The 24,174-nt window shown below is 30.2% G+C and overlaps 8 protein-coding genes across 8 annotated transcripts; 2 read left to right on the forward strand and 6 right to left on the reverse strand.

Annotated features, from left to right (window-relative positions):
- Positions 1 to 267: 267 nt before the first annotated feature.
- Positions 268 to 1,270, forward strand: LOC119607285 (serine protease 3-like). Its single transcript, XM_037961152.1, is given in 3 exon segments — positions 268 to 838; positions 903 to 1,083; positions 1,085 to 1,270. Coding segments are annotated over 3 exon segments (810 nt in total). The 5' UTR covers positions 268 to 321; the 3' UTR covers positions 1,197 to 1,270.
- A 795-nt stretch (positions 1,271 to 2,065) lies between these two features.
- LOC119607264 (serine protease 1-like) lies at positions 2,066 to 3,063 on the reverse strand. The gene is made up of 2 exons (XM_037961125.1): positions 2,510 to 3,063; positions 2,066 to 2,444 (listed from the first exon to the last, which is right to left on the reverse strand). Exons 1-2 carry the CDS (start codon positions 3,024 to 3,026, stop codon positions 2,146 to 2,148), a joined length of 816 nt encoding a protein of 271 aa, XP_037817053.1. The 5' UTR covers positions 3,027 to 3,063; the 3' UTR covers positions 2,066 to 2,145.
- A 2,162-nt stretch (positions 3,064 to 5,225) lies between these two features.
- Positions 5,226 to 6,222, reverse strand: LOC119607286 (collagenase-like). Its single transcript, XM_037961153.1, has 2 exons — positions 5,663 to 6,222; positions 5,226 to 5,596 (listed from the first exon to the last, which is right to left on the reverse strand). Exons 1-2 carry the CDS (start codon positions 6,168 to 6,170, stop codon positions 5,295 to 5,297), a joined length of 810 nt encoding a protein of 269 aa, XP_037817081.1. The 5' UTR covers positions 6,171 to 6,222; the 3' UTR covers positions 5,226 to 5,294.
- A 1,270-nt stretch (positions 6,223 to 7,492) lies between these two features.
- On the reverse strand, positions 7,493 to 8,482 carry LOC119607282 (serine protease 1-like). The gene is made up of 2 exons (XM_037961149.1): positions 7,936 to 8,482; positions 7,493 to 7,865 (listed from the first exon to the last, which is right to left on the reverse strand). The coding sequence occupies exons 1-2, from the start codon at positions 8,450 to 8,452 to the stop codon at positions 7,567 to 7,569; spliced, it is 816 nt and encodes a 271-aa protein (XP_037817077.1). The 5' UTR covers positions 8,453 to 8,482; the 3' UTR covers positions 7,493 to 7,566.
- Positions 8,483 to 10,082: 1,600 nt separating this feature from the next.
- LOC119607283 (serine protease 1-like) lies at positions 10,083 to 11,066 on the reverse strand. Its single transcript, XM_037961150.1, has 2 exons — positions 10,522 to 11,066; positions 10,083 to 10,444 (listed from the first exon to the last, which is right to left on the reverse strand). Exons 1-2 carry the CDS (start codon positions 11,036 to 11,038, stop codon positions 10,146 to 10,148), a joined length of 816 nt encoding a protein of 271 aa, XP_037817078.1. The 5' UTR covers positions 11,039 to 11,066; the 3' UTR covers positions 10,083 to 10,145.
- Positions 11,067 to 13,115: 2,049 nt separating this feature from the next.
- LOC119607270 (serine protease 1-like) lies at positions 13,116 to 14,119 on the reverse strand. Its single transcript, XM_037961130.1, has 2 exons — positions 13,575 to 14,119; positions 13,116 to 13,500 (listed from the first exon to the last, which is right to left on the reverse strand). The coding sequence occupies exons 1-2, from the start codon at positions 14,089 to 14,091 to the stop codon at positions 13,202 to 13,204; spliced, it is 816 nt and encodes a 271-aa protein (XP_037817058.1). The 5' UTR covers positions 14,092 to 14,119; the 3' UTR covers positions 13,116 to 13,201.
- Positions 14,120 to 16,455: 2,336 nt separating this feature from the next.
- On the forward strand, positions 16,456 to 17,789 carry LOC119607278 (protein tantalus). Its single transcript, XM_037961140.1, has 2 exons — positions 16,456 to 16,615; positions 16,676 to 17,789. The coding sequence occupies exons 1-2, from the start codon at positions 16,542 to 16,544 to the stop codon at positions 17,517 to 17,519; spliced, it is 918 nt and encodes a 305-aa protein (XP_037817068.1). The 5' UTR covers positions 16,456 to 16,541; the 3' UTR covers positions 17,520 to 17,789.
- Positions 17,790 to 18,573: 784 nt separating this feature from the next.
- LOC119607277 (brachyurin) lies at positions 18,574 to 21,068 on the reverse strand. The gene is made up of 3 exons (XM_037961139.1): positions 20,547 to 21,068; positions 20,291 to 20,466; positions 18,574 to 19,345 (listed from the first exon to the last, which is right to left on the reverse strand). Exons 1-3 carry the CDS (start codon positions 20,927 to 20,929, stop codon positions 18,762 to 18,764), a joined length of 1,143 nt encoding a protein of 380 aa, XP_037817067.1. The 5' UTR covers positions 20,930 to 21,068; the 3' UTR covers positions 18,574 to 18,761.
- Positions 21,069 to 24,174: the final 3,106 nt, after the last annotated feature.

Genomic DNA, 24,174 nt, shown 5'->3' on the forward strand with positions numbered 1-24,174 from the left:
AAGGATCAACTCAAAGAATATAAAATAGATTAGAATTTTTCAATCAAAACATTGGGACTTCAACCTTATAAGAATATTAAATCTTTTTTCTAGCTTTACGCAATTAAAAACGAAATTGGGTCTTAAGTAATCTTAAATAATTTTTGTTTTCCTTAATCAATGTTTAAGTGTATTTTATAAAGCTTTCAAGGGGCCATTTCCGATATTGTATTTGCAAAACAAATCTCAGAACGTGCGGCCAATTTCAAATGTGACAATATAAAAGCTCCAACAGTTTTTGTTAAACTCGTCAGTTACGAATTATATTTAGCTTCAGTAACAATGAAAGTATTTGTGGTGTTAGCATTAGCGTTGGCTTGCGTTTCAGCAGCCTCAATTCCCGAAACTGCAGTTTTTCTGAAAGACTTGAAAGCCGATAATGTTATCGAAGGTCGTATTACTAATGGACATGATGCTTCCCCCGGTCAATTTCCTTACCAAGCTGGATTATCACTTAATGGAGACTATGGCTCATTTTGGTGCGGTGGCTCTTTAATTGGCAAGGAATGGGTGTTGACTGCTGCTCATTGTACAGATGGTGTTAGATCTATTACCGTTTACTTGGGAAGCACTTCTCGTGCTGTTGCCAAAGTTACTTACTCCGTTGATTATAATTCCTTTTTTCAACATAGAGACTATGATCCTTTTACTTTCAACAATGATATCACTTTAATCAAAATTCCTGCAGTGACCTTTACCGATGAAATTCAACCCATTAGACTACCAGCTATTTCTCAATCATATCCAACTTATGATGGCACATGGCCCACCGCCTCCGGTTGGGGAAAAATTGAAGATGGTATGTACAGTTTTTTATTTATTTAATTTATTTCATTGTTATACTAATTGTATTCTTCCTTTAGCTGGATGGGTTGTATGGGGTTTGAAATATGTTCAACTTGAAGTCATTAGTAATGCTGAGTGTGCTCAGACCTATGGTCCCATGATTACAGACGCAATACTTTGCGTTGCTACTCCTGACGGCACTTCCACTTGCCAGGGTGATTCTGGTGGTCCCTTAGCTTTGGGCTCTGAACTTATTGGTTGTAACATCTTTTGTTTCATCAGGTGGCTGCGAATCTGGATATCCATCTGGATTTGCTCGTGTAACCACTTATTTAGAATGGATCAAATCCCTTACCGGCATATCGTATTAATGCAGTCTAAGTAATTTGTACAATTATGGATTTAAAAATAGAATGAAATAAAAAATTACTTTATTAAAGTTAAAGAATGTGTTGTTGTTGTAAATACCAATTTGGAAATACATATATGTATGTATGAATATACGAATTTATTATAATTTGACTGAGTTAATTAGTTAGTTAGTGGGCTAGTTAGTTAGTTAGTTAGTTAGTTAGTTAGTTAGTTAGATAGTTAGTTAGTTAGTTAGTTAGTTAGTTAGTTAGTTAGTTAGTTAGTTAGTTAGTTAGTAGTTAGTTAGTTAGTTAGTTAGTAGTTAGTTAGTTAGTAGTTAGTTAGTTAGTTAGTTAGTAGTTAGTTAGTTAGTTAGTTAGTTAGTTAGTTAGTTAGTTAGTAGTTAGTTAGTTAGTTAGTAGTTAGTTAGTTAGTTAGTTAGTTAGTTAGTTAGTTAGTTAGTTAGTTAGTTAGTTAGTAGTTAGTTAGTTAGTTAGTTAGTTAGTTAGTTAGTAGTTAGTTAGTTAGTTAGTTAGTTAGTTAGTTAGTTAGTTAGTTAGTTAGTAGTTAGTTAGTTAGTTAGTTAGTTAGTTAGTTAGTTAGTTAGTTAGTTAGTTAGTTAGTTAGTTAGTTAGTTAGTTAGTTAGTTAGTTAGTTAGTTAGTTAGTTAGTTAGTTAGTTAGTTAGTTAGTTAGTAGTTAGTTAGTTAGTTAGTTAGTTAGTTAGTTAGTTAGTTGTTGACCTTGCATTTGTACGGACCAGCCCTAATTTATTTGGAGTACTCTTTGTCAAGAATCGTTGAAAAAACCCGGGGTTTCAGATAACGGTCCTTAAACTATCGTTACTTTCTTTACTACATTTCTTTAAAAAGAAAACGATATTTATTAAATTTACCAAACACACATAGTATATTTCTATTCGTAATAACTTAAACAAAAGTCCAGCATTTTAAAGATAAAATTAAATTGGTTAATATGAAATGCCAGTGTAGGCCCTGATCCATTCCAAGTAAGTGGTTACACGGGCGAATCCAGCAGCAGCACCATATTGGCAACCAGCTCGGGAAACAAAAGAGGTAACACCAATGAGTTCTCTTGTAAAATCTGATACTAATGGGCCACCAGAATCACCGCTGCATGTAGAAGTGCCACTAGGAGTGGCAACACAAAGGATATTGTTATTAATCATTGATCCATAGGTTTTAGCACACTCAGCATTAGTTATGACCAGAAATTGGGCATATCTCAAGTTAGATACACTTGCGTTGTCTTAAAAAAAGAGAAAACAGTTAATTTAGCATATAAAGAAATTTAATAAAAATATCTAAAATTACTCTCATCGAGTCCCCAACCAGATGCGGTGGCCCAAGTATTAGCATAGTTGGAGTAGGTTTCAGAAATAGCGGGTAGCTTAATTGGTTGAATTTCATCGGAATAAGTAACTTCAGGAATTCTGATCAAAGAGATATCATTATTCAAAGTTATGGGATTGTAGCCTTCATGTTGGATAAAGGAGGCGGAGTCCACTTTAAAAGTAACTTGAGCAACAGTGCGTTCAGTACTTCCCAAATACACGGTAGCAGACAAAACACGATCGGTACAGTGGGCAGCAGTCAACACCCATGTTTTGCCAATCAAAGAACCACCACACCACATGGATCCATATTGACCAAGTGATAATGTTAAGCCTACTTGGTAGGGGAATAGACCAGGATAAGCTTCATATCCATTAGTAATACGTTCCTCAATAACTTTAGCAACTTTCAAGTCCTTGGGGAAAACAGCAGTTTCCGGTATAGAGGCTGCCGAAACGCAAGCCAATGCTAATGCCAACACTACAAATACTTTCATCGTTCAAGTAGTTATAATTTGTAACTGATCATTAATCCAAAACTAGTTGGTCTTTTATATCAAAATATTTTTAAAGGGTCTTAATGTTTTTTTTTTTATAAATATGTATGTTTGAAAACTTTGTTTATCTTGTTTTGATCATTATCAAATAGTGTTTGATATTTAATCTAAAAACATTCTTAAATCAGTATTAATAATTGATTACCCTAATAAACACACGTTTCTGAAGTACTTTCTTTTAAATTGATATTATTTCAATTAATTTGTTATATAATGTTTATGAATTTATAATTACACTGGTCGACAAACTATTCTCTTATCTTAGTGTAGATTGTAGTCCATTTTTAAAATTTTCTGGTTTGAATTTCACAATATTATTTATTCTTAATAGATGATAAATATTCTATTGATTATTATTAAAATAAAATATTGATTTCCGAAATCGATTCTACAAACATCGATATTCGATATTATTGCTATTTTTGATTTTTGAAATTTGTTTTGTTACCATAATTTTTAATTCGCCTTAAAAAAGTCGAATCCCCAGATCAGAACATGCGCTGAAACCGAATCTGTCCTCAAAATTTTCAAGATATCATGTGCTAAACTACGCTTTTAGCCATTTCAGCGTAGACATCACTATTTATACAATTAATTAAGAAATTCAGAGGCCAGGTCCCAAATTAAGGCACACGATATCGATTGAAATTTTAATTGAATATAAATAGAGATTTCTAACGATATCGTAATTTGGATTTTACTGACCCGCTGTTAACTATTGGGCTGTATTGACTCTTCCAGACTAAGACCTATCAATGTTAGAAATTTAAAGGAAACCGATTCAATAAACAAATAAATAACCTTACAAAGCAATTTATAATATAAATTAGAATTCTGAACCCTTATATATAAATAGCGAAGTCTATTTAGCGTAGTATCGTTATATGTAGATCAAATAGGAGTGTATTAAAAGAAAGATATTTGAATGACCTTTCATTTGATATAAATACACTATCGTACTGTTTATAATAGATGAAATTCAAAACAAGTAAGAAAGTATAGTCGGGCGTGGCCGACCATATGATACCCTACACCAGTTATGAATATTAATAATATAATTAAATTTTGTGAATATATTTATATTGACATAATATTTTATTGTGCTGAATTTCATCGCGATATTTGTGTTTATAAGTTAATTTTGGACATTCAAGTAATTTTCTGAAGGGGACTTTGTATGGGAGTTAGGGTCAAATGGGGCCCGATCTTTATGAAATTTGGCAGGGTCATCAAGACTTCTATAAAACTTAGTTGTGCCGTATTTTATCGATATATCTGTATATTTAACATAATTATGAGCTCAGAAGCCCTTTTCGGGGGGTTCTGTTCTATGGGGGCTAGGTGAAATAATGGACCGATTTTAACCATTTTCAATTCGTCCTTGGGTCAAATAAAACGTGCGATCCAAATTTCATCCAATTATCTTGAAAATTGCGACCTGTACCTTGCGCACAAGGTTTACATGGACAGCCAGCCAGCCAGCCAGCCAGACGGACGGACATAGCTTAATCGACTCAGAAAACGATTCTAAGCCGATTGGTATACTTTAAGGTGGGTCTAGGACGAATATTTTTGTATGTTACAAACATCAGCACAAATCCATATACCCTCCCCACTAAAGTAGTGTAGGGTATAAAAACTTCAAAGGAATTATTTTCCCAAATATTTCAAATTGATTTAACTAAAGGATTAACAATTCTTGGAAAGCATTCCCAAGATTTAATACCGATAACTAATTCTTAATGCTTCACATATAGTTGAATTAATTGCCTTTTAAACTGTTTTAATTGATAATAATATGGGGGTATAAACATACATTCATACATATATGTATATATACTAAGTATGTTCAAGTATTTCAGAATATCTATATAAAGCTCTGCCGATATAATTGCTTGTGATAAGAGATAAACAAAATCATAATGTCTGGTCTAGTCCAGATGTTAAGCATAGATAAATGTGAAGTGTTTTATTTCTATGATTCAAAGAAGCACAGGTGTATGTGGACAATTTCAAATCCAAAAACTATATATGGGGGCCATAATCAGCTATTTCTGAAGTGTTAATAAACATTTATGATTCTCAATATTATTCTGACTCATAACATAATTGCAATTAAAACAATAAACTATTTTAAAATTTAATTTTAGTACATATTTATATTTAATTTTATCGTAATAATTTAAATAAAATATTATTTACATTAAATTAGTAGTATATGCCAGTGTGGTCTTTAATCCATTCCAAGAAATGGGTGACACGGGCAAAACCAACTGGATAACCAGCTTCGCAACCAAGAGCCGAACCAAAAGATGTTACACCAATAAGTTCTTTAGTAGTGCCCGAAACTAATGGACCACCAGAATCACCTTGGCAAGTAGAACTACCGCCAGAAGTCGAAACACAAAGAGTGCCGCTATTAACGACCACATCGCCATAAGTTTTAGCACATTCGGCATTAGTAATAATCAAAAGATGAGCGAAATTCAAGGTGGTTACAGTCATACCGTCTATACAGGAAAAATAAAATCCACAATATAAATGGTTATTACACTTAAAACAAAATGAACACTTACAATCATGATCGTTGCCCCAACCGGTGGCGGTACCCCAAGTACCAGCATAGGTTGGATATGAACCAGAAATAGCAGGTAGCTTAACAGGTTGAATTAATTTGCTATAGGCAACTTCAGGAATTCTAATTAAGGCGACATCGTTTTCATAGGTTTGAAGATTAAAGCCGCTGTGTGTGAAAATGTTGCTACGATCAACATTGTACGTGACTTCAGCCACAGTGCGAGTAGTGCTGCCCAAATATACTACAGCATTCAGTACATCATATGTGCAGTGAGCAGCAGTCAATACCCATTCTTTGCCAATTAAAGAACCACCACACCAAAATGAACCGTATTCAATGTGAAGTGATAAACCTACTTGATAGGGGAATAGACCGGGATGTGCAGGACTTCCATTAACAATACGACTTTCGGGACGTTTTATGTCCTTGAAAAAAGCAGGAGTTGCTGGTAAGCTGGCTGCCGAAACGCAAGCCAAGGACAATGCTAATACTACCAAGACTTTCATGGTTGCGGTAGCTGAGTAAATACAATTCGTAACTGACCATTAATTGAAAATTAGTTGTGTTTTTATATTAAAATTTAAACCTTATCAAGCGCCACTAGTGCAATTTTTATGTTCCAAAAGTTTGTTTTCTCTCATTATCAAATAGTGTTTGATAACCTAATCAAACTGCCTCTAAAAATACTTCAAAATCGGTAAGAATAACTTATTACTCTAATAATTAATAAACATGTACTTATGCATACATATATGTATGTTTGTACGTTTATGAAGTAGGTTAATAGAACTTTAGACATCAGGTCGATTATCTTGTTATATAATTTCATATATCATATGATTTTTTCATAAGTAGTTTTATTAAAATTTGCATATAGACGCTTATAATCTAAATTAATCTTTAAAAATAGTTTCAAGTGTTTTTGTGCACTTGAAACATTATAACAAGTTATTAAATAAATCGGGGGGTTTTATTTCTAAATATAGTACATATCGCCCATTTACTACAAGACTAGCCTAATCCAAAATTAGTTTTTTTTTCTAACTGAAGACTACAAAATATGTGTAATATTAAAATCTTCCATGTAGATTTATCAAATTTTTAATTTCGAAAATAATGTCTGGAACTGGTTTTATCTTCCAAATCCCCTGATTTGTTTTCATTAAAATTTCAAAGCCACTTTTCTCGAAACAACTTTTTATATCCTGCATCACTATAGTGGGGTGGGTGTTATGCGTTTGTGCTGGTGTTTGTAACACCCAAAAATATTGGACCTTAAAGTATACCGATCGGCTCAGAATTACTTTCTAAGTCGATTTTGCTATGCCCGTCATTTAAAATGCTTAAAATTGGTCCATTATTTATTAATGGACCCCTCTAGTAATTTTTAAAGTTTCTAAAAAACTAATCAATATCTCCGTTATGTATGGACCGATTTACTTGTTTTAAATAGGAAACTTCTCGAAAGCATATCTGATAAAATAAATTAAAATTTAGATACCTGACAAGACTAAATCGACTCCGCTTGTAAAGGGAGACTATATGTTACATATTAAAATTAAAATATCTGAACTACAAATAGGATCGTCAATGAAGCCCTTAACCTGGTCATTGTTTAAATTTGAAAATAAATTTCCATTGGGTTTATTGCATTTATATCCAATAAAAAGTACAAATATTTGTACTCTATAAATTTTTGAGTAAAAATAATTCCTAAAATCCAACTATAAGATCCATTATATAATACTAAAGTTGTTTATTATTAATCGATCGACGAATGTCTTCAGTATTATTGTAGTTAAATAAAATTTGTGTTATTTAAGCAATGTTTTTTTATACATAGTAAATTTTATTTCATGATAATTTAATACTTTAAAAAATTTTAAAATTCCATTAAATTAATTAGTAGGAAATGCCGGTGTTCGTCTTGATCCAATCCAAATAACTGGTTACACGAGCAAAACCACCTGGTGAACCAGCTTCGCAACCAAGTGTTGAAGTGAAAGATGTAACACCAATAAGTTCTTTTGTCGAGTCTAAAACCAATGGGCCGCCAGAGTCTCCTTGGCAAGTGGAATAACCGCTAGTAGTCGCAATACAAAGTATTTTGCTAGTAATAAGAGAACCATAAGTTTGAGCACACTCAGCATTACTCATGACTATGAAATAGGCGTAACTCAATGTGTCAACAGGCCATCCAACTATAAAGTAAAAACACAAATTCGTAAGAATATATTTTGGGTGTATGAAAATGAGAACATTGAAACTTACAGTCACGATCAGCTCCCCAACCACTTGCAAGGGCATAATCTCCGGTAAATGTTGGATATGAGTTGGACATAGCTGGTAATTTGACAGGTTGAATCAATTTGCTGTAGGCAACTTCAGGAATTTTGATTAAAGAGATATCATTAGCCAAAGTAGTGGAATCGAAGTCTTTATGTTGATATATAGCTCTTGAGTCTATAGTGTATGTGACTTCAGCAACTGAGCGTTCAGTGCTTCCCAAATACACGATTCCAGCTAAAACACCATTTGTACAATGGGCAGCAGTCAATACCCATTCTTTACCAATTAAAGAACCACCACACCAAAATGCTCCATATGCATCATCAAGTGATAGACCAACTTGATAAGGAAATAGACCGGGATGAGCTGGACTACCATTAATAATACGTCCTTCGATAGCTTTAGTTCTTTTAAAGTCTTTAAGAAATACTGGAGTTTCGGGTATGATGGCGGCCGAAACACAAGCCAATGCTAATGCTAGTACACCCAAGACTTTCATGGTTCTTTTCGTAACTGACCATAAGTCGAAAACTAGTTGAGTTTTTATATCATCACATAATCAAGCGACACTACTGTAATTTTTATGTTCCGATACTTTGCTTTTTAAGATATCTTGTGTTCATAATTATAAAATATCTGTTGATAATGCAATCAGAATGCGTCAGAATGCGTACTTCAAAATAAGTACATTTCGTTACCTTAAAAAAATTTGTTTCTCAAAAAAATTTTTTTTTTACATTTTCTAGTACAATTCCGTGGAATATACAAATAAAAATAATATACATATAAAACTTTTCATTTATTTTATCCATCGGTTTCTAATAAGATTTCTTTCACCTTACGAACAAAATTTAAATGTTAGCTAGTACTTACGTCTTTTTATGTTAAGACGGCGCTATGTACTTATTAATAGTAGATTACTCTTGAAAAGTACTTTATACATAATTTCGATTAAATTGTTATTAAATTTTTAATAACACTACTGCTATAGCTGACTTATATCACGTTGTAGATTTAGAAATTCCCTAATTTGCATACAGAACTTCATTTCATGGGTACTTTAAAAACTTGTAGGACCTTTAAGTATTAAAAAAATCTTTATTTTTTATTATATCCTCCACCGATCTTATGTATAAATATAAGATATTAAGCAATTTATCATTTACAATTACACTGGGTTGTAATAATTTGTTTTGTCTCGTTTGGATTTTGATGTTGAATTAAGTATTATAGTTTGAGATCTGTTGAATTGTTATTTGGTTTTAAAATATTTCTAACATGTATTCCGAACCCGGTACTCGAAGCTAGATATTATACACTACTTGAAAGGTATTATGGGTTTGTACTGATGTAGTATGTAACGCGTAGAAATATTGTTAAAGTTTAGTAGTAGCCTAAGGATCATTATGTGAATCGATTTAGCGGTATCCGTATTCTTTGTATCAAACTTCAGGTATTCTTTGTAATCAACCTTCAGGTAGCAAATTTTAAGATAATTTGACATAGGTCTTTTTTGGCCGATGGCAGAATTCTATTGAAAATGCTTCGGTTCATTACCTTTTTTAAATTTGAACCTTAAGTGAACTCTTTATAACTTACACTTTAGTTGGAAGGATATTATGCGTTTCTGCTGATGTTTGTAACTCCAAAAAATAGCCTAATTAGTCCTGTAACCACTTTCTTAGTCGATTAAGTCTGTCTGTTCATGTAAAACTTGTCATCGAACTATAGGTCGGAATTTTTAAAATAATTTTGGTTGGAAATCGGTAAAATATTTTTCTTACCCTCCATACAACTGGATTTTCGAATAGAGTTTTGGAGCTTATAATTATGTTAAATCTCTACGAAAATCGGCCCAGATAAGTTTAAAGTAATGTTGATTTTTGAGATGATCGGGTCTCTTTTGAACCTAGTCCCCATCACTTGAACGTGATAAAATATGTACTTTTAGGGGTTTCACAAAAAAACTCTAGATTTGATGGAATCCAAAAGTTATCACATATTTGCTCCTGATTGGATGGATATTAAAACATAAAAGTGTTGAAGAATATTCATAAACTTTGAATATTTGATCTATTTAAGACAATGTAATATTAAACTTTTTTATATACATACATATTTATAGTATATTTTATTTTATTATAATTTAATACTTTAACAAATTACAAAATTTTAAAGCTTTATTAGATTCATTAGTAAGAAATGCCAGTGTTAGACTTGATCCAGTCCAAGTAAGTGGTTACGCGAGCAAAACCAGCTGGTGAACCAGCTTCGCAACCAAGAGCCGAGGTGAAAGATGTAACACCAATAAGTTCCTTGGTAGAATCCAAAACCAATGGGCCGCCGGAGTCTCCCTGACAAATAGAGTAACCGCTAGTAGTAGACACACAAAGTGTTCCACTATTGATAAGTGAGCCATAAGTTTGAGAACACTCAGCATTACTAATGACTTGGAAATAAGCAAAGCTCAATGTTTGTACAGGCCATCCATCTATAAAATAAAACATATAAGTAAATATGTATAAATATATTCTATGATTTATGACAATATAGAATATTAAAACTTACAGTCACGATCAGCACCCCAACCGGTACCGAGGGCATAACTACCGACAAATGATGGATATGAGTTGGACATAGCTGGTAGTTTAACAGGTTGAATTAATTTGCTATAGGTTACTTCAGGAATTCTAATTAAAGAAATATCATTGGATAAAGTAGTGGGATCGAAGTCTAAATGTTGAATAATAGCGCTGGCGTCAAGATTGTAGGTGACTTCAGCAACTGTACGTTCAGTGCTTCCCAAATATACGACTATAGAAACCACATTATTTGTGCAATGGGCCGCAGTCAATACCCATTCTTTGCCAATCAAGGAACCACCACACCAAAATGGTCCATATCCATCATCTAGTGATAGACCAACCTGATAAGGGAATAAACCTGGGTGGGCAGGACTTCCGTTAACAATACGACCTTCAGTAGCCTTCGTGCCTTTTAAATCTTTAAGAAACACTGGAGTTTCGGGTATGGAGGCTGCTGAAACGCAAGCCAATGCTAATGCTAGCACACCAAATACTTTCATGGTTAAAGTAGCTATGTTTGATTCGTAACTGACCATTAATCGAAAATTAGTTGTGTTTATATATCATCACATAATCAAGCGGCACTACTGTAATTTTTATGTTCTGAAACTTTTTTTCTTTCCTTATCAAATAGTTGATGATAGATAACACAATCAAAATGTTTCTAAAATGCTTCTAAAATATTCCAAAATTAACATTAACTATAGATTATAATTTGAAAGTACTTCAGACATACAAAGATTCGATTAAATTATTATGAATATTTGAATAATTACTAGGGCTTTAAAATACAGAAACTATCTAGCTAATGCGTCTGTTAAAAGTACGATAAGATCTAAGGAGTAAAAGTTAGGTTGATGGAATTTTCCAATAAAATTGTGTATATGTATATAAGATTGTTATTCCATTTGCCATGTCCGTATGTATGTTAAACTCAGCTTTTAAAATAGTCCAGATATCTGTGAGATTCGAATTTTTAATAATTCTATCAGCCATGCTTTCGAGAAGTTTGCTATTTAAAATCAGCAATATCGGTCCATAAATAACGGAAATATGAGCTAAATTCCGAAACAACACATGAAACTGCAAATACATTATTGATTAGTTGAGAAACAACAGCAGCTATTTCAATAAATTCTTCTCTTTCGTTCAGGGAATAATATAATTGAAATCTGTTAGAATCGATTTTAAATTTCATAAACATAGCTCCCATACAAATTTAAATACTCCTGGAAAATGTATTTATTGTTAATAACACCCTCTAAAATATCGCTATTTTGCAAACACATAGAAATCGTATTAATAACTAAAACTAGGATCGGTCTATAATTGATCATAGCCAGTGTTGCCATATATTTTTTGAAGAAAACTTTTTATTTTTATGAAAAAAACTTTTTTTGTACTAAAATTACAAAATACCCAAGAAAAATTAGTGAAAAAATGAGCAATTTGAGGATATTGATAATTGGTACAGAACTTTTCCTTAACATCAGTAGCAAGGAATTACTGGATATTGTGGTCTTAGACACCATAAATTTACACTTGAAATGTCATGATGAATCTATGTAGATTCTGTGTACTACAAGAGGAAACCTCTGAACTTTTGTAACTACCCGTCATTGGGAACTCGAAACACGAAGATTTTGTCTTACCCAGACCCAGATGATATCTTCAAACACTCACCGATTAATCCATTTATCTTCATGCGCGAATTTGGCCTAGTATGGTGAACCAATGGGCTGCACAAAATCTCTACAATATGGTCGAAGTGCATTGTGTCCTTAACGTCTATTCTAAGGGATTAAGGTCATCAACACCGGTCAATTTTTTTCAGTTTTTAGGATTATCTCGAATATTAATGGTATAAAATATTATTTTGTTAATGGTAAACATTGTTTTTTTATTTTAAACTTATTTATTGATTAAATAAAATAAAAACTGAAAATCTGTATAAATTTTCAAAAAACTTTTTTTATTGGAATAAAACTTGAAAACTTTTTTGAATCTCAAAAAACTTGCAAAAAAAGGGAAAACTTGACATATGGTAACACTGATCATAGCTCGCTTATGAAAATAGATTAAACGTACATAATTCATTAACAACTAACCATTTCGGGACAATATGGGCTCATAATTGGTCATAGCTTCCATATAAAGTTCACTTTCGAAAATCACTTAATCGTAAATAAATCATGAATTAATCATTTTTTGAGATCGGTCATTTATATAATGTAAATTTCTATAAATATTCCACGTGAAAGTATAAAAACTAGCTTATAGGTGAAGAGTATTCAATATTCGCCATAGTCGAATAAAGAACCGCTAACTTCTTTTAATTTTATATTATTTTCAGTAGGAGAGTAATTTTTTATTATAACGATCAAAGACCTAGTAATATTCCAGAAGTACATATGTACAATATTTTAAATGGGGCTAAGTATTATTATCATAGAATTAAAATCAGTTCAAAAAGTGATTCTGAACAATTAAATAAAACCATAATATTTAATTACATGAGAATTAGAAAATGTTATTTATGATTTGATCGTTCAATAAACCCTATTTAAAACAATTAAATTTTTTGTACATAGTATTTTATTTGTATTATAATTTTCAAATTCATACTTTTCATATTGTCTATTTGTAAGGTTTAATTAAATTATTTAGTAATATATGTCTGTGTGGTCCTTAATCCAATTCAAATAACTGGTTACACGAACAAATCCAGCTGGAAGTCCAGCTTGGCAACCAAGATTCGAAACAAATGATGTAACACCAATAAGTTCTTGTGTGGAATCCAAAACCAATGGACCGCCGGAATCACCCTTGCAAGTAGAGGAACCGCTTGGTGTTGCAACGCAAAGATTTTTATTAGAGATAAGTGATCCATAAGTTTGAGCACACTCAGCATTACTGATAACTTCGAGATAAGTATACAACAATGTTGATACAACTGAACCGTCTAAAGAGATAAATAAAATGTAAATATGCATATAAAAAAAATCTTGGTTATGAATATAGAAAATTATAACTTACAATCTCGGTCACGACCCCAACCACTAGCGATGCCATAACTACCAACAAAAGAAGGATATGAATTGGACATAGCTGGTAGTCTAACAGGTTGAATTTCATCACTATAAGTAACTTCAGGAATTCGGATTAACGAGATATCATGGGCCAAGCTATTGGGATTAAAGCCGGTATGTTGAAAAATTGACGTATAGTCAACATTGTAAGTGACTTTAGCAACAGTACGAACGGTGCTTCCCAAATAAACGGTTGCAGATCTCACACCATTTGTACAATGGGCAGCAGTCAAGACCCAGGAACTGCCAATTAAAGAACCACCACACCAAAATGATCCGTAAGGTCCATTAAGTGATAAACCAACTTGATAGGGAAATAGACCGGGATAAGCTTCATATCCATTGGTAATACGCTCTTCAATAACTTTAGCTCCTTTAACGTCTTTAAGAAAAACTGGAGCATCGGGTATGGAGGCGGCCGAAACGCAAGCCAATGTTAATGCAAACACTACCAAGACTTTCATGGTTACAATCGCTATGTATAATTCGCAACTGACCATTAATCAGAAACCGGCTGTGGTTTTTATACCATCACATTTTCTTTTGGAAATATTGATATACATAATTCTTATCATTAAATTTTTAAAAATGCAATCTTAATGTTTGGGAATATATTTTCAACTCTTTAATAACAACTGATTATCTTAATAAGGAACATACGTTTTTTAAGTACTTTAGACATAATTTCGATTAAATTATTATTTAATTAAAAAATATATTTTCAACCAATTTTTACTTTTTAAAATAACTATTCCCGATGTATTATTTAACCTTAGGAAAAGTTGAATATTTAATTTCCAAATATGTTCCGATTAAACAAATTATAAATGAGTGTTTATTTGGCAATTCGTAAGATTCTGTGATGATTATAAATCATGATTGGTTACCAAGTCGAAGAGTTTAAAGGCAAATTTTTTAAATATAGTTTTAGCTATGTCAGACCGTATGTCTGTAAAATTTTCCGGATCGTTCCATAATTGATCTCATTACTTCAAAATTATATCGGGATAAAATTCTACACGAATACAAATCATTCTGTGACTCTTTTTCTATTCCATTATTTTTTTATTATTTGAGCTTTTAAAGTTTCTAACATGTAAATTTATATTAATATCCAACGTGTTAATAAAATGCTAGCTTAATGGTGAAGGGTATTTAAGATACGACTCTTTTTCAATACCGTTTTATCGGATATAAGTGCAAGTTAAACAATTAATTATTCTTTATATATTCTAGGAAATATTCCTAATTCCACACCTTCTAATTTCATTAAAATTTGCAAATTAGTATTTTTAAAAATTCAAACTCATCTAATTGTTACTTTTTCACAGCGATAAAATTTGTAAAAAAAATCGCTAGAATTTCTGTTAAAATTTTTAAATAATCGCTAACTTTAATGAGAAGTTTTATTCATTGTTTTATCAATTTCAACATACTATACAGTCAAATCCATTTATAACGAACTCCCAGGGACCAGTCAAATTTTTTCTTTATAATCGAAGTTCGAAAAAGGACGGCTGAATATTTTCTTATGATTTCAATATATTATTTTTGAAGTTCGAATTGTACTTTACGTACTGAAAATTCATTTTTAAACGAGAAATTTACTCGGATTCGGTTTACAGAACAGAACAGACTATGTAATATTATTTTGGCCAAATTGGCTTTTTTATTACTGAATAAATAAATAAAATATATTTTTTTATTATATATTCATTTTAATCCGTAGTAAATTTATGCGAAATACCCAAAAATCGCACAAACTATTTGTCTTAAATATGCATCTATTTTATCAATTATAGTAAAATTTTTACTAATCAATTGAGAGTACAAACATCCTACAATTGTAAATAAAATGATTAAAACTCGATTTTATCATAGATAACTTAATTTTTAACAATTTTCAATGGTAGTGGTTTGGTCACATTTCTATAAAGATTATTATATATTTCTTATTGTCGTATAAGAGGGTCCCTACATGGTATTATAAGTTCCTAATATTGACTGATAAAAAAATAATATGTATGTATGTATATAATTTGTATTTTTGCTACTACTTACAATTTTGTAATCTAATACTTATTTTTTGTTATTTCAATTGATAATTTATTTACTTTTTTAATAAGTAATAATTTCAAATAATATTTTAATTAAATTGGTGAATTCTTATTTTTCAATTCATGTATAATTTTTAATAAATTTGATCTTATAATACATATTTACTTTACGTGAAGAGATTTTTGAGCATGTGGGATAGGTAAATTTAAAAAAACAGTGGCAACATGTAAATTTTTTGACATAAGTATCTGCTTTTGTTGTTTTTGTAGAATTGACTTCACCTTATAAGTGTACCCTGGTTGTATACAACTGTCAAAATATACAATTTCGAGTTGCCAGACGCACAAAAAAAACATTTATTTATATAGGTATTAATTTAATTTTCAGAATACCAAAACAATTTAAATTTATAATTAAAAGAGTAATTGTTTATATGACTAAAATTTACGTTAAATGTTTACGTATGTATATCATAAATATTTTTTATGAAAACTGTTTAAATTGTAGTAATAAAAAACAAAATTTTAAAATTACCAATGTATAATAATATAATATGTATTTCTAATATGTTATAAAAAAGTATTTCTATTTTTATTCTAATAGTTTACTTTTTTGGTAATTTTAATTGATTGCATACATAAAATAATTGAAACACATGTAAAAAAATGTCTAATGTATTATACATAAATTAAAATTGTATTATAATGCCTTCTGTGTGGAGAAATTTTGGGCATGTGGGATTTTCGTTATTAGCGGTATATATTAAAAAGGTCACTCCGGCAACATATACACTTTTTGACATAAGTATACAACTTTTGTTGTTTCTGTAGAATTGACTTCACCTTATTATTCCACCATGGAAGGAATTGTTGTCGGTATTGCGCAAATAAATTTTCACCAAAATTTAAGTGGAATAGCGGATGAAAATAGGTATTAATTGCATTAATAAAAATACCAATTATATTATAAAATATAAAAAAAATATTGCAGCTCACCAAACTTTGCTATAGAGTCATCTGCAAACATGACAACTGCCGAAAGTTATTTGCTCAAAGCAGAGGAATTACCAACAATATGTGAGCAAGATGTCGGCGATGGTACTGTAAATAATTTAATTGAAACAGATACTACTGGTGATAGTGGTTGGGAAGAAGTGGAAGATGATGAAGAAAAGTGCACGCGCAATAATAAGAGAGGCTACACCTTGGCCGAAAGGCGTCAAATGCCAACGAGAGCCTCTAAAGAATCTTCTCTGTTAGGAATAAAGCGACGTACAATTATGAAACCCAGCAAGCGTGTTAGGAACACTGATGATTTTCAAAACTTAAAACCTGCCGATATAAAGAAAATTTATCTTAATAAGAAGCTAACCAATTTTAAACCCTCAAGTTTAGAGACTATTTTCGAAGAGGCAACAACCACCACACAAAACAATGAACAAGATTATAGTCGCCTAATGGGAGGCCGTAAGATAAAGAGGGCCCTCTCCTGTACAGATGGTTTTAGATACAGTAAGACTTTGGTGAATAAAAGACGAGCCAAAATAAAGAAGACGTTTGGCAAACGATTTGCCTTAAAGAAAATCTCCTTGGAAGAGTTTATTACAAAACTAAATGACAGTATTGAGAAAAATGATAATGAAACAAATTCAACTGAGTGTCAAGAGCAGCGCGAGGATGAAAGCAATTACAATGAAACTGCCACACAATTTTCTTGTTCAGAAATGTTTGTATCAAATATCTCTGCTCAGCTAGAAGAGGATGATGCAATGATGCCAAATAACATTCCTACAACTGGATTAGAAATAGAATTATCAAACGAAATGTCTCTGTAGTAGACAAAAAGGCCTATTTTTAAAAAAAACTAAATATTTACAAGACTGAAGTGAGTGTTTATAATGCAAATTAATTAATGTAGTAATTTTAACTATTTGACAAGAAAACTGCAATTATAAATATGTATAACTATACTACTCTGCCAATATTTCCTTTATATATGAAAAAGAAGTTTCAAGGTTCATTTTGGAATGTTGGCATCTTTTTTTATATCCTATATAAATTTTTAATAAATCTTTTGATTTCTCTTTTTAACGTTAAATTTAAAAGTTATTTGTTATTATATGAACAAATATCATAATTTTAAAAGAATGTGAAAGTGAAATGGTTCTAACATTTATATAATGTTACAAGGACTTAATATATGATTTGCTCCTTGTCTACAAAATTTTGAAATATTTAACTTTATCATTGATTTTTTATAAACAAAGTATTTTCTCTATTGGAGATTTAAAAAACTATTTAAATTATAGTTGTATTTATCGGTAATGATGTTGTAAAAAAATTCCCAAAGTCTTCATGAAACATTGATATTGGTTTGATCCGTAAATCTGTTTATTAATAATGGACAACTTCTTCGCAAAACTCACAACATAAATTTAATTGGTAAGTTTAAAAACAAGCCATTTATACATTTATATATCCGATATCAGAAATTTTAATTTTTATTAGAATTTTCATAAAAATTTCATTTTTTTTTCGAAAATCTAAATTTTTACTAAAATTTTACATTTTTAACAACATTCGAAATTTGAATAAAAACTTTAATTTATATAAAAATTGCAAATTTTCATTGGAATTCCATTCTATGAGAAAAGATTTTAATTTTTTCTTAAATCTCTGTTATCTTTTAGTTTGGTTATTCACCAAACAATCATCTTTTCGATAATTAAACTATTTATTTCATTTCTATTACTTTTAAAAAATAAATAAAACAAAATGCATATATTTATTTAGATTTTTTTCAAATACATTTCAATCATTTATAATTTCATAGATATAAGCACAAATGAATTAATATAGATTTTAGATTAAGAGATAATAATACCATTTATTTCAAATTAATTTGACATTTTTAATACCCTATTAACTTTAATAAATATTAAGAAATAAGTCCCTAACAGCCGGTCTTTATAAAACCCATTATTTAACAAAACTAACTGAATTTTTATATTATTTATTTGTTTTTATAAATCTGGCTGTAAATACTTTGAACTAATATATAACGTTTTTTTTAAATATTAAAACAATACCGCATCGGGATATTTTCGCAGTCTTGTATCAATTACACCAATACTCTCAGTATGGTCTATATTTTGTTTTTGCACTAAACTTGGTGACTTTTTCTTTTTCTTCTCCCTTGAATTACCTTTTATGGATTTACTGAAAGGATATCTTAACGAAACATCTACATTAGGATCAATACCAGTCTCGTCCCATATCCAATCTAAATACGAGGCTACTTTTGTAAATGCAGCTGGATAACCACGATCACAACCGAAAATACTACCAAATGATGTTATACCCACAAGTACCCGTTTCTTTGAAGTACGCCTTTGCAACACTAGCGGTCCGCCAGAGTCTCCGTTACATGTGGACTTTTGATAACGGCCACTTGTGCAGATATTTGTAGATCTGTATGATAGGGGAAAGTTATTTTTGCAAACTTGACCATTTATAATGCGCAGCTGTACAAAACGCAAAATATTGCTTATGGCATGAACACCAGTGGCATAACGTCCCCAGCCCGATGCTATACCCAATTTGTCTTCGAAACTTCTGTACTCATAATCCCTTTTAGGAAGTTGAATAGGTTGTATTCTTTCTGAAACAAATTAAATTTTCTTATTATAAGTAAAAGAAATTTTTTATTAGCGATAATATTTACAACACATAATAATCCTCCTTTTATTTTTTACTTCACTAAACCCAAATGAAAAGTTTACACAAATTTAGCTGTTTATATCAATTTCGTTTCAAAATTAACATTAACTACTTTTGAACTTTTTATTTTCACAGACTCGCCCTGTTGTTTAGTTAAATAGTTGGCAACGCTGTTTCCTTATCATTTCTTCTTTATTGTTTTGGCGCAAAAATAATTAAATTACTTTATCGTTTAAAAGCCGTAAAATATACCTACATATAAACTAAACGTACATAACTATAACAGTTTTTTCGGGATTAATTTATTTTCATTGAAATTTCGAATTTTAATAATTTTTTTTTACAAAAATTTGCGTTTTTTTTTTTTTAATAAAATTTTTTATTACATTCGTATTCAAAAATCTAAATTTTTATTAAAATTGCTACTTTTTAACTAAAACTTCTAAATTTAATAAACATTTGATTTAGAATAAAAAAAAAAAAATTCATAAAACTTCGAATTTTCATAAAAATGTCGATTTTTTTTTTTTTAAATTTTCACAAAAATCTAAAATTTTTATCAATACTATTTCTAACTTTCATAAAAATTTATGATTTTCATAAAAATTTTCTAATTTTGATAAACTTCAACAAATTTTCAAAATTCCTTCAAAAATATAAAGTTTTTTGGAATTTCAAAATCAACATTTTTGTCGAAATTGGAAAAAAACCTGTAACTTTAGTATAGTGATATACTTTCAGAGTCCTGAACTAACATTTCATATTGTTCCTATTTTGTATTTGGAAATATATATCTCAAATAAACTGAAAATTGGTCAACTACATGCTTATATCCGCACAAATTTTAATTACATACTACAAAAGAAATACACACACACACACGTACCATTATATTTAACAGACTTCGGTAAATGCACCAACGCAATGTCATCTTTCAGACGGCGTGGATTCCATGTAGGATATATGATAAAGTCCCGATGATAAACCATCATACGTATTTGGCCTGGCTCATGAGCGTTTTTGATATCATGAGCGCCCAGAAACACCAAAGCCCTCGAAGCCCTTAATACGATAAAAAGAATCATCAATTAGAACGATAATGTGTCCAAATATGACTACTCATAATTAATCGCCAAACCCACATATCCACACAGTGTGCGGCTGTCAGCACATATTCAGGTGATATCAACGATCCACCACACCAATACAGACCCTTTGGCCGTTGCAGCAGAAAACCCACCTGATAGGTGAAACTATTTTGATGGGCTTCACTACCACCAAAGATACGATTCATAGCTTCTTTCGTTATCATCTCATCGGGCATTGTTTCCTTTTCGAGATTAAGTACTACGGGATCCTTCCCATAGTTCTTTTCGTCCTGTCGCATAGCGGGCGGTGCTGGATACATTGATACCAGATACATTGGTTTAACCTTATTCCATTCTATGGCCAGTGCAAATTCAACAATGCAAATAATCAAATAAATGCTTAATGATGTTATTAACGAAGAAGCACTTTTCGGCATGACAAAATAACAACAATTTTTGATTTGAAACTATAATATCTATCAACTGGTTGGTAAATTGATTCATTCAAAAGTATTTTTCGTGCATTTGATTTATAACTAAATCATGTTCATTTTTTTTTTTAGGTGTTGCACTTTCTTTTTCCTCTTTTTATTTTTTTGCTATAAAGTATTTTAGTATTTTACTTATTTGATTTGTTTGTTTAGTTTAGATTCAATTTCAATTTTCAATTTATAGATGTAAACATGTATTATTTGCGGAAAACTAAATAATAGTTGAGCACGCGCGTTTTTCACCAAACTAAATCGCTTCCACGCTGTGTTATTACCTTTTATAAAATTCACTAAGACTAAATATTCGAAATGGTCGATCTATCTATCTATCTATCTATCTATCCATGTATCTAACTACAATCTATCAATTGAATAGTTAGTTACAGTTACAGACAGACCACTGAATAATCACTTTAGGCTTTCTTTCTTTCTTTCTTTCTTACTTACTACTTATGTACTTACTTTAACATGTTAAACCAGTTTCTGCTGTGTTTTTCTATTGTTGTTATTGTCTGTTTCTGCCACTGTTTTGCTAGTGGAGCTAATTAACTATGCGGCTTTTCCATTCCATTTGCCGTATCAAATATTCGACATGTTGCATCATCAAAACAAAAGCTGTTAATGTTTCATCTAAGTGTAATTGTAACTGTAACTACTTACTACATACAAATACTTACGTACATATGAAATATGTATACATACTATGTAGATATGTATAGAGTAATACATATATACAACATTGAAGTATGAATGTAAATTAGGGGCATAACCAAAATTAGTGGTGCTAATGGTGTTCTAATAAGAAATAAACTTTATGACGGTCATTTTGGAACCAAAGCCAAAGCAAGCCAATTATATAAACAATAGAGAAGTTTATGAGAGGTTTTAGGTATATTTATACATGTACAGTGAATCAATTAAGTAATTTGCCTATGTAAAATTTTATAAATTTTAAGAAAAAACTTTATCTGAACAATTATTTTTAGCAAAATAAAGCAATTTGTTTGTTGTATTTTTTAAGGAATATCTTATATTTTAATTTTCTACCATAAAAAGTAAAATCGTGGTATTAATTAACAAGATTTTTGATAAAATGTGAACGTATTGTTAATTTTTAAGGACAATAAAGTATTTTGCTTTTTTAGGTTTTTTGTTCATTTTTTTAATATTGCTGCATTATTTTATAAAATTTAATATTTTTATTACTCCTATGTATTAGAATAACATTTTTTAGATATTTTAGTAGTGGAACGACTAAGTTTGGACATTTCATAACCGATTTATTATCCTATATACCTATAAGAATTTTTCAATATTTAACTTAACATGCAATCTATTGTTTCTTTGATTTAATTTCGAAAATATTAAGTAATTTTGAATTGGATACATGATATATTAGAAAATCAATGGATTTGGACCTAGAAAAATATTTTAATGGGGTATAAATCTATAGATTATAACAAAAATAATCTGGGTTTTTGGTCATTTTGTATTGATAAACAAAAACTACATTACGGAAACCTCATCTATTTGGGGAGTACTGCGTGAATTTCATTTAGAATTGTATAATATTGATTCTTATTCAATAAAGCTAACACTAAGTACCATCCTAGCCACTCTAAGTATGGGGATATCACCGTATACCACTATAGAACTATTAAATGCTAGAATCTTGATATTCTACCTCATATTTTGAATACATTATTTTATGAATAAAATACAGTAGGCGTAGTTAGATTTGGAGAGTTATTCTTGATTTGGGTTCTAACTATATATAAGTGTATGTATTAGCTGAAAAATATTGCTTTTGTGGATCTTAGGTGATGAGAACCGCCTCTATTTGTATATATCTAAATTAAGTATTTTTCCCGTACCACACGATAGTTCATTTTATATTGTTTTCAAGCAACCTAAGGTCTGTTTAGAGGTCTAAATTTAAACATAGTGTTCTTTTAAGTTCGTATATGGACTTTAGAGAAGCTAAATGAGGACTTCAATGGTTTTTGCTTGGATACAAGTCGCTCTCCTTTGGCAGTTAAAGATTTTGAAAGACAACTCAGTGCGTTTTTTTTAATAATTCTTTGTGTTATTTCATCAATTTCTATATTTTATATTTTTAATGATTGATTAAAGATCTCATAATTGAATTTCATTGATTTATACTTGTTCTAAAAATCTAAACTAATTATTTATATTGGAATTGCCTCATTATTTCCCTTTAAACATTTTTAACGCAAATAACTACACAGTTTCACACAATAAGGATATGATTTTTGAAAATTATAATTGAAAAATACTTAACACGTGTCCTTTTAACAATAAAACAATAAATTCCAAAAAGAAATTAAAAAATAATTTGAAAAACCCAACGACATGAACTGGAAATTTCAATATGCAAAATACTTTATTGACGTGCAAATTCTGATGAAAAATAATAAATGCAACAACAAATGCACCAAAATTTTTATTTTGATATTTTTTCTTGGTTTTCCCATTCTACACAATCTCTATTTTCAATTAGAAAACATAAATTTACTTTTTACCTGTTTTTTTGAATTTTATTTATGAACAAAAAACAAAATTCTCTTAAAAAAGGTAGGCAAAAAACTTAGTTGATTCACTGTATGTAGTTTGACAATGTCGACTTTGGGAAAACGATTCCTTAGAAATTATCTATTTGCAATATCGAATAGCTTCTGAATGTTTCCATTTTTTATGAAAATCTTGAAAAAACCGCTTTACAATAGTGTAAAATTTGTTATATCATCTAAGAGTCCAATTTTTCGACTATCTCGACCCCAGCCAACGGGGGCTTTCAAACTTTAGCACACGATATCTCTCATTAAATTAAGATATTTCAAAGAAAGGTTAAACCTTTATTTTGAAGTCGACAGATTAGAATTTCTGATGACATAACACATTTTCTTTTTATTTTTTGTGTTCTAAACTATAAAACTATTCAGGACCCGTTGCTTAAACTAAAAATTAAACAAAATCATTAGAGAGAACTATTAACAGTTATACCCTTAATATTCATATATATCTATATATATCGGTATGGTTCACATTCATAATCATTTTACTATGGATCGTGTGCTTTTTTCTGTTTTTTTGCTATTGTGTTTATTAAGTTTCTGGTGTTGTTTTAGTTGTTGTAATTATTATCATAACTATTCCCACCATTTATATAC

Source organism: Lucilia sericata, unplaced genomic scaffold (assembly GCF_015586225.1).
Source record: "Lucilia sericata isolate MDLA Ls3-8-SP2 unplaced genomic scaffold, ASM1558622v1 Contig000682F_arrow, whole genome shotgun sequence".
Lineage (NCBI taxonomy): Eukaryota > Metazoa > Arthropoda > Insecta > Diptera > Calliphoridae > Lucilia > Lucilia sericata.

Bases quoted from the DNA above. Each gene is read 5' to 3' on its own strand.
- LOC119607282 (XM_037961149.1), bottom strand. From the start codon at position 8,452: ATGAAAGTCTTGGGTGTACTAGCATTAGCATTGGCTTGTGTTTCGGCC. The intron at 7,866-7,935 runs GTAAGTTTCAAT...TTTACTTTATAG, and splicing joins TTGGGGAGCTGATCGTGACT to TTGGATGGCCTGTTGACACA.
- LOC119607283 (XM_037961150.1), bottom strand. From the start codon at position 11,038: ATGAAAGTATTTGGTGTGCTAGCATTAGCATTGGCTTGCGTTTCAGCA. The intron at 10,445-10,521 runs GTAAGTTTTAAT...TTTATTTTATAG, and splicing joins TTGGGGTGCTGATCGTGACT to ATGGATGGCCTGTACAAACA.
- LOC119607278 (XM_037961140.1), top strand. From the start codon at position 16,542: ATGGAAGGAATTGTTGTCGGTATTGCGCAAATAAATTTTCACCAAAAT. The intron at 16,616-16,675 runs GTATTAATTGCA...AAAATATTGCAG, and splicing joins GGAATAGCGGATGAAAATAG to CTCACCAAACTTTGCTATAG.
- LOC119607270 (XM_037961130.1), bottom strand. From the start codon at position 14,091: ATGAAAGTCTTGGTAGTGTTTGCATTAACATTGGCTTGCGTTTCGGCC. The intron at 13,501-13,574 runs GTAAGTTATAAT...TTATCTCTTTAG, and splicing joins TTGGGGTCGTGACCGAGATT to ACGGTTCAGTTGTATCAACA.
- LOC119607286 (XM_037961153.1), bottom strand. From the start codon at position 6,170: ATGAAAGTCTTGGTAGTATTAGCATTGTCCTTGGCTTGCGTTTCGGCA. The intron at 5,597-5,662 runs GTAAGTGTTCAT...TTTCCTGTATAG, and splicing joins TTGGGGCAACGATCATGATT to ACGGTATGACTGTAACCACC.
- LOC119607264 (XM_037961125.1), bottom strand. From the start codon at position 3,026: ATGAAAGTATTTGTAGTGTTGGCATTAGCATTGGCTTGCGTTTCGGCA. The intron at 2,445-2,509 runs GTAATTTTAGAT...TCTTTTTTTAAG, and splicing joins TGGTTGGGGACTCGATGAGA to ACAACGCAAGTGTATCTAAC.
- LOC119607277 (XM_037961139.1), bottom strand. From the start codon at position 20,929: ATGCCGAAAAGTGCTTCTTCGTTAATAACATCATTAAGCATTTATTTG. The intron at 20,467-20,546 runs GTGGGTTTGGCG...TATCGTATTAAG, and splicing joins GCCGCACACTGTGTGGATAT to GGCTTCGAGGGCTTTGGTGT. The intron at 19,346-20,290 runs GTACGTGTGTGT...AATTTGTTTCAG, and splicing joins GAAGTCTGTTAAATATAATG to AAAGAATACAACCTATTCAA.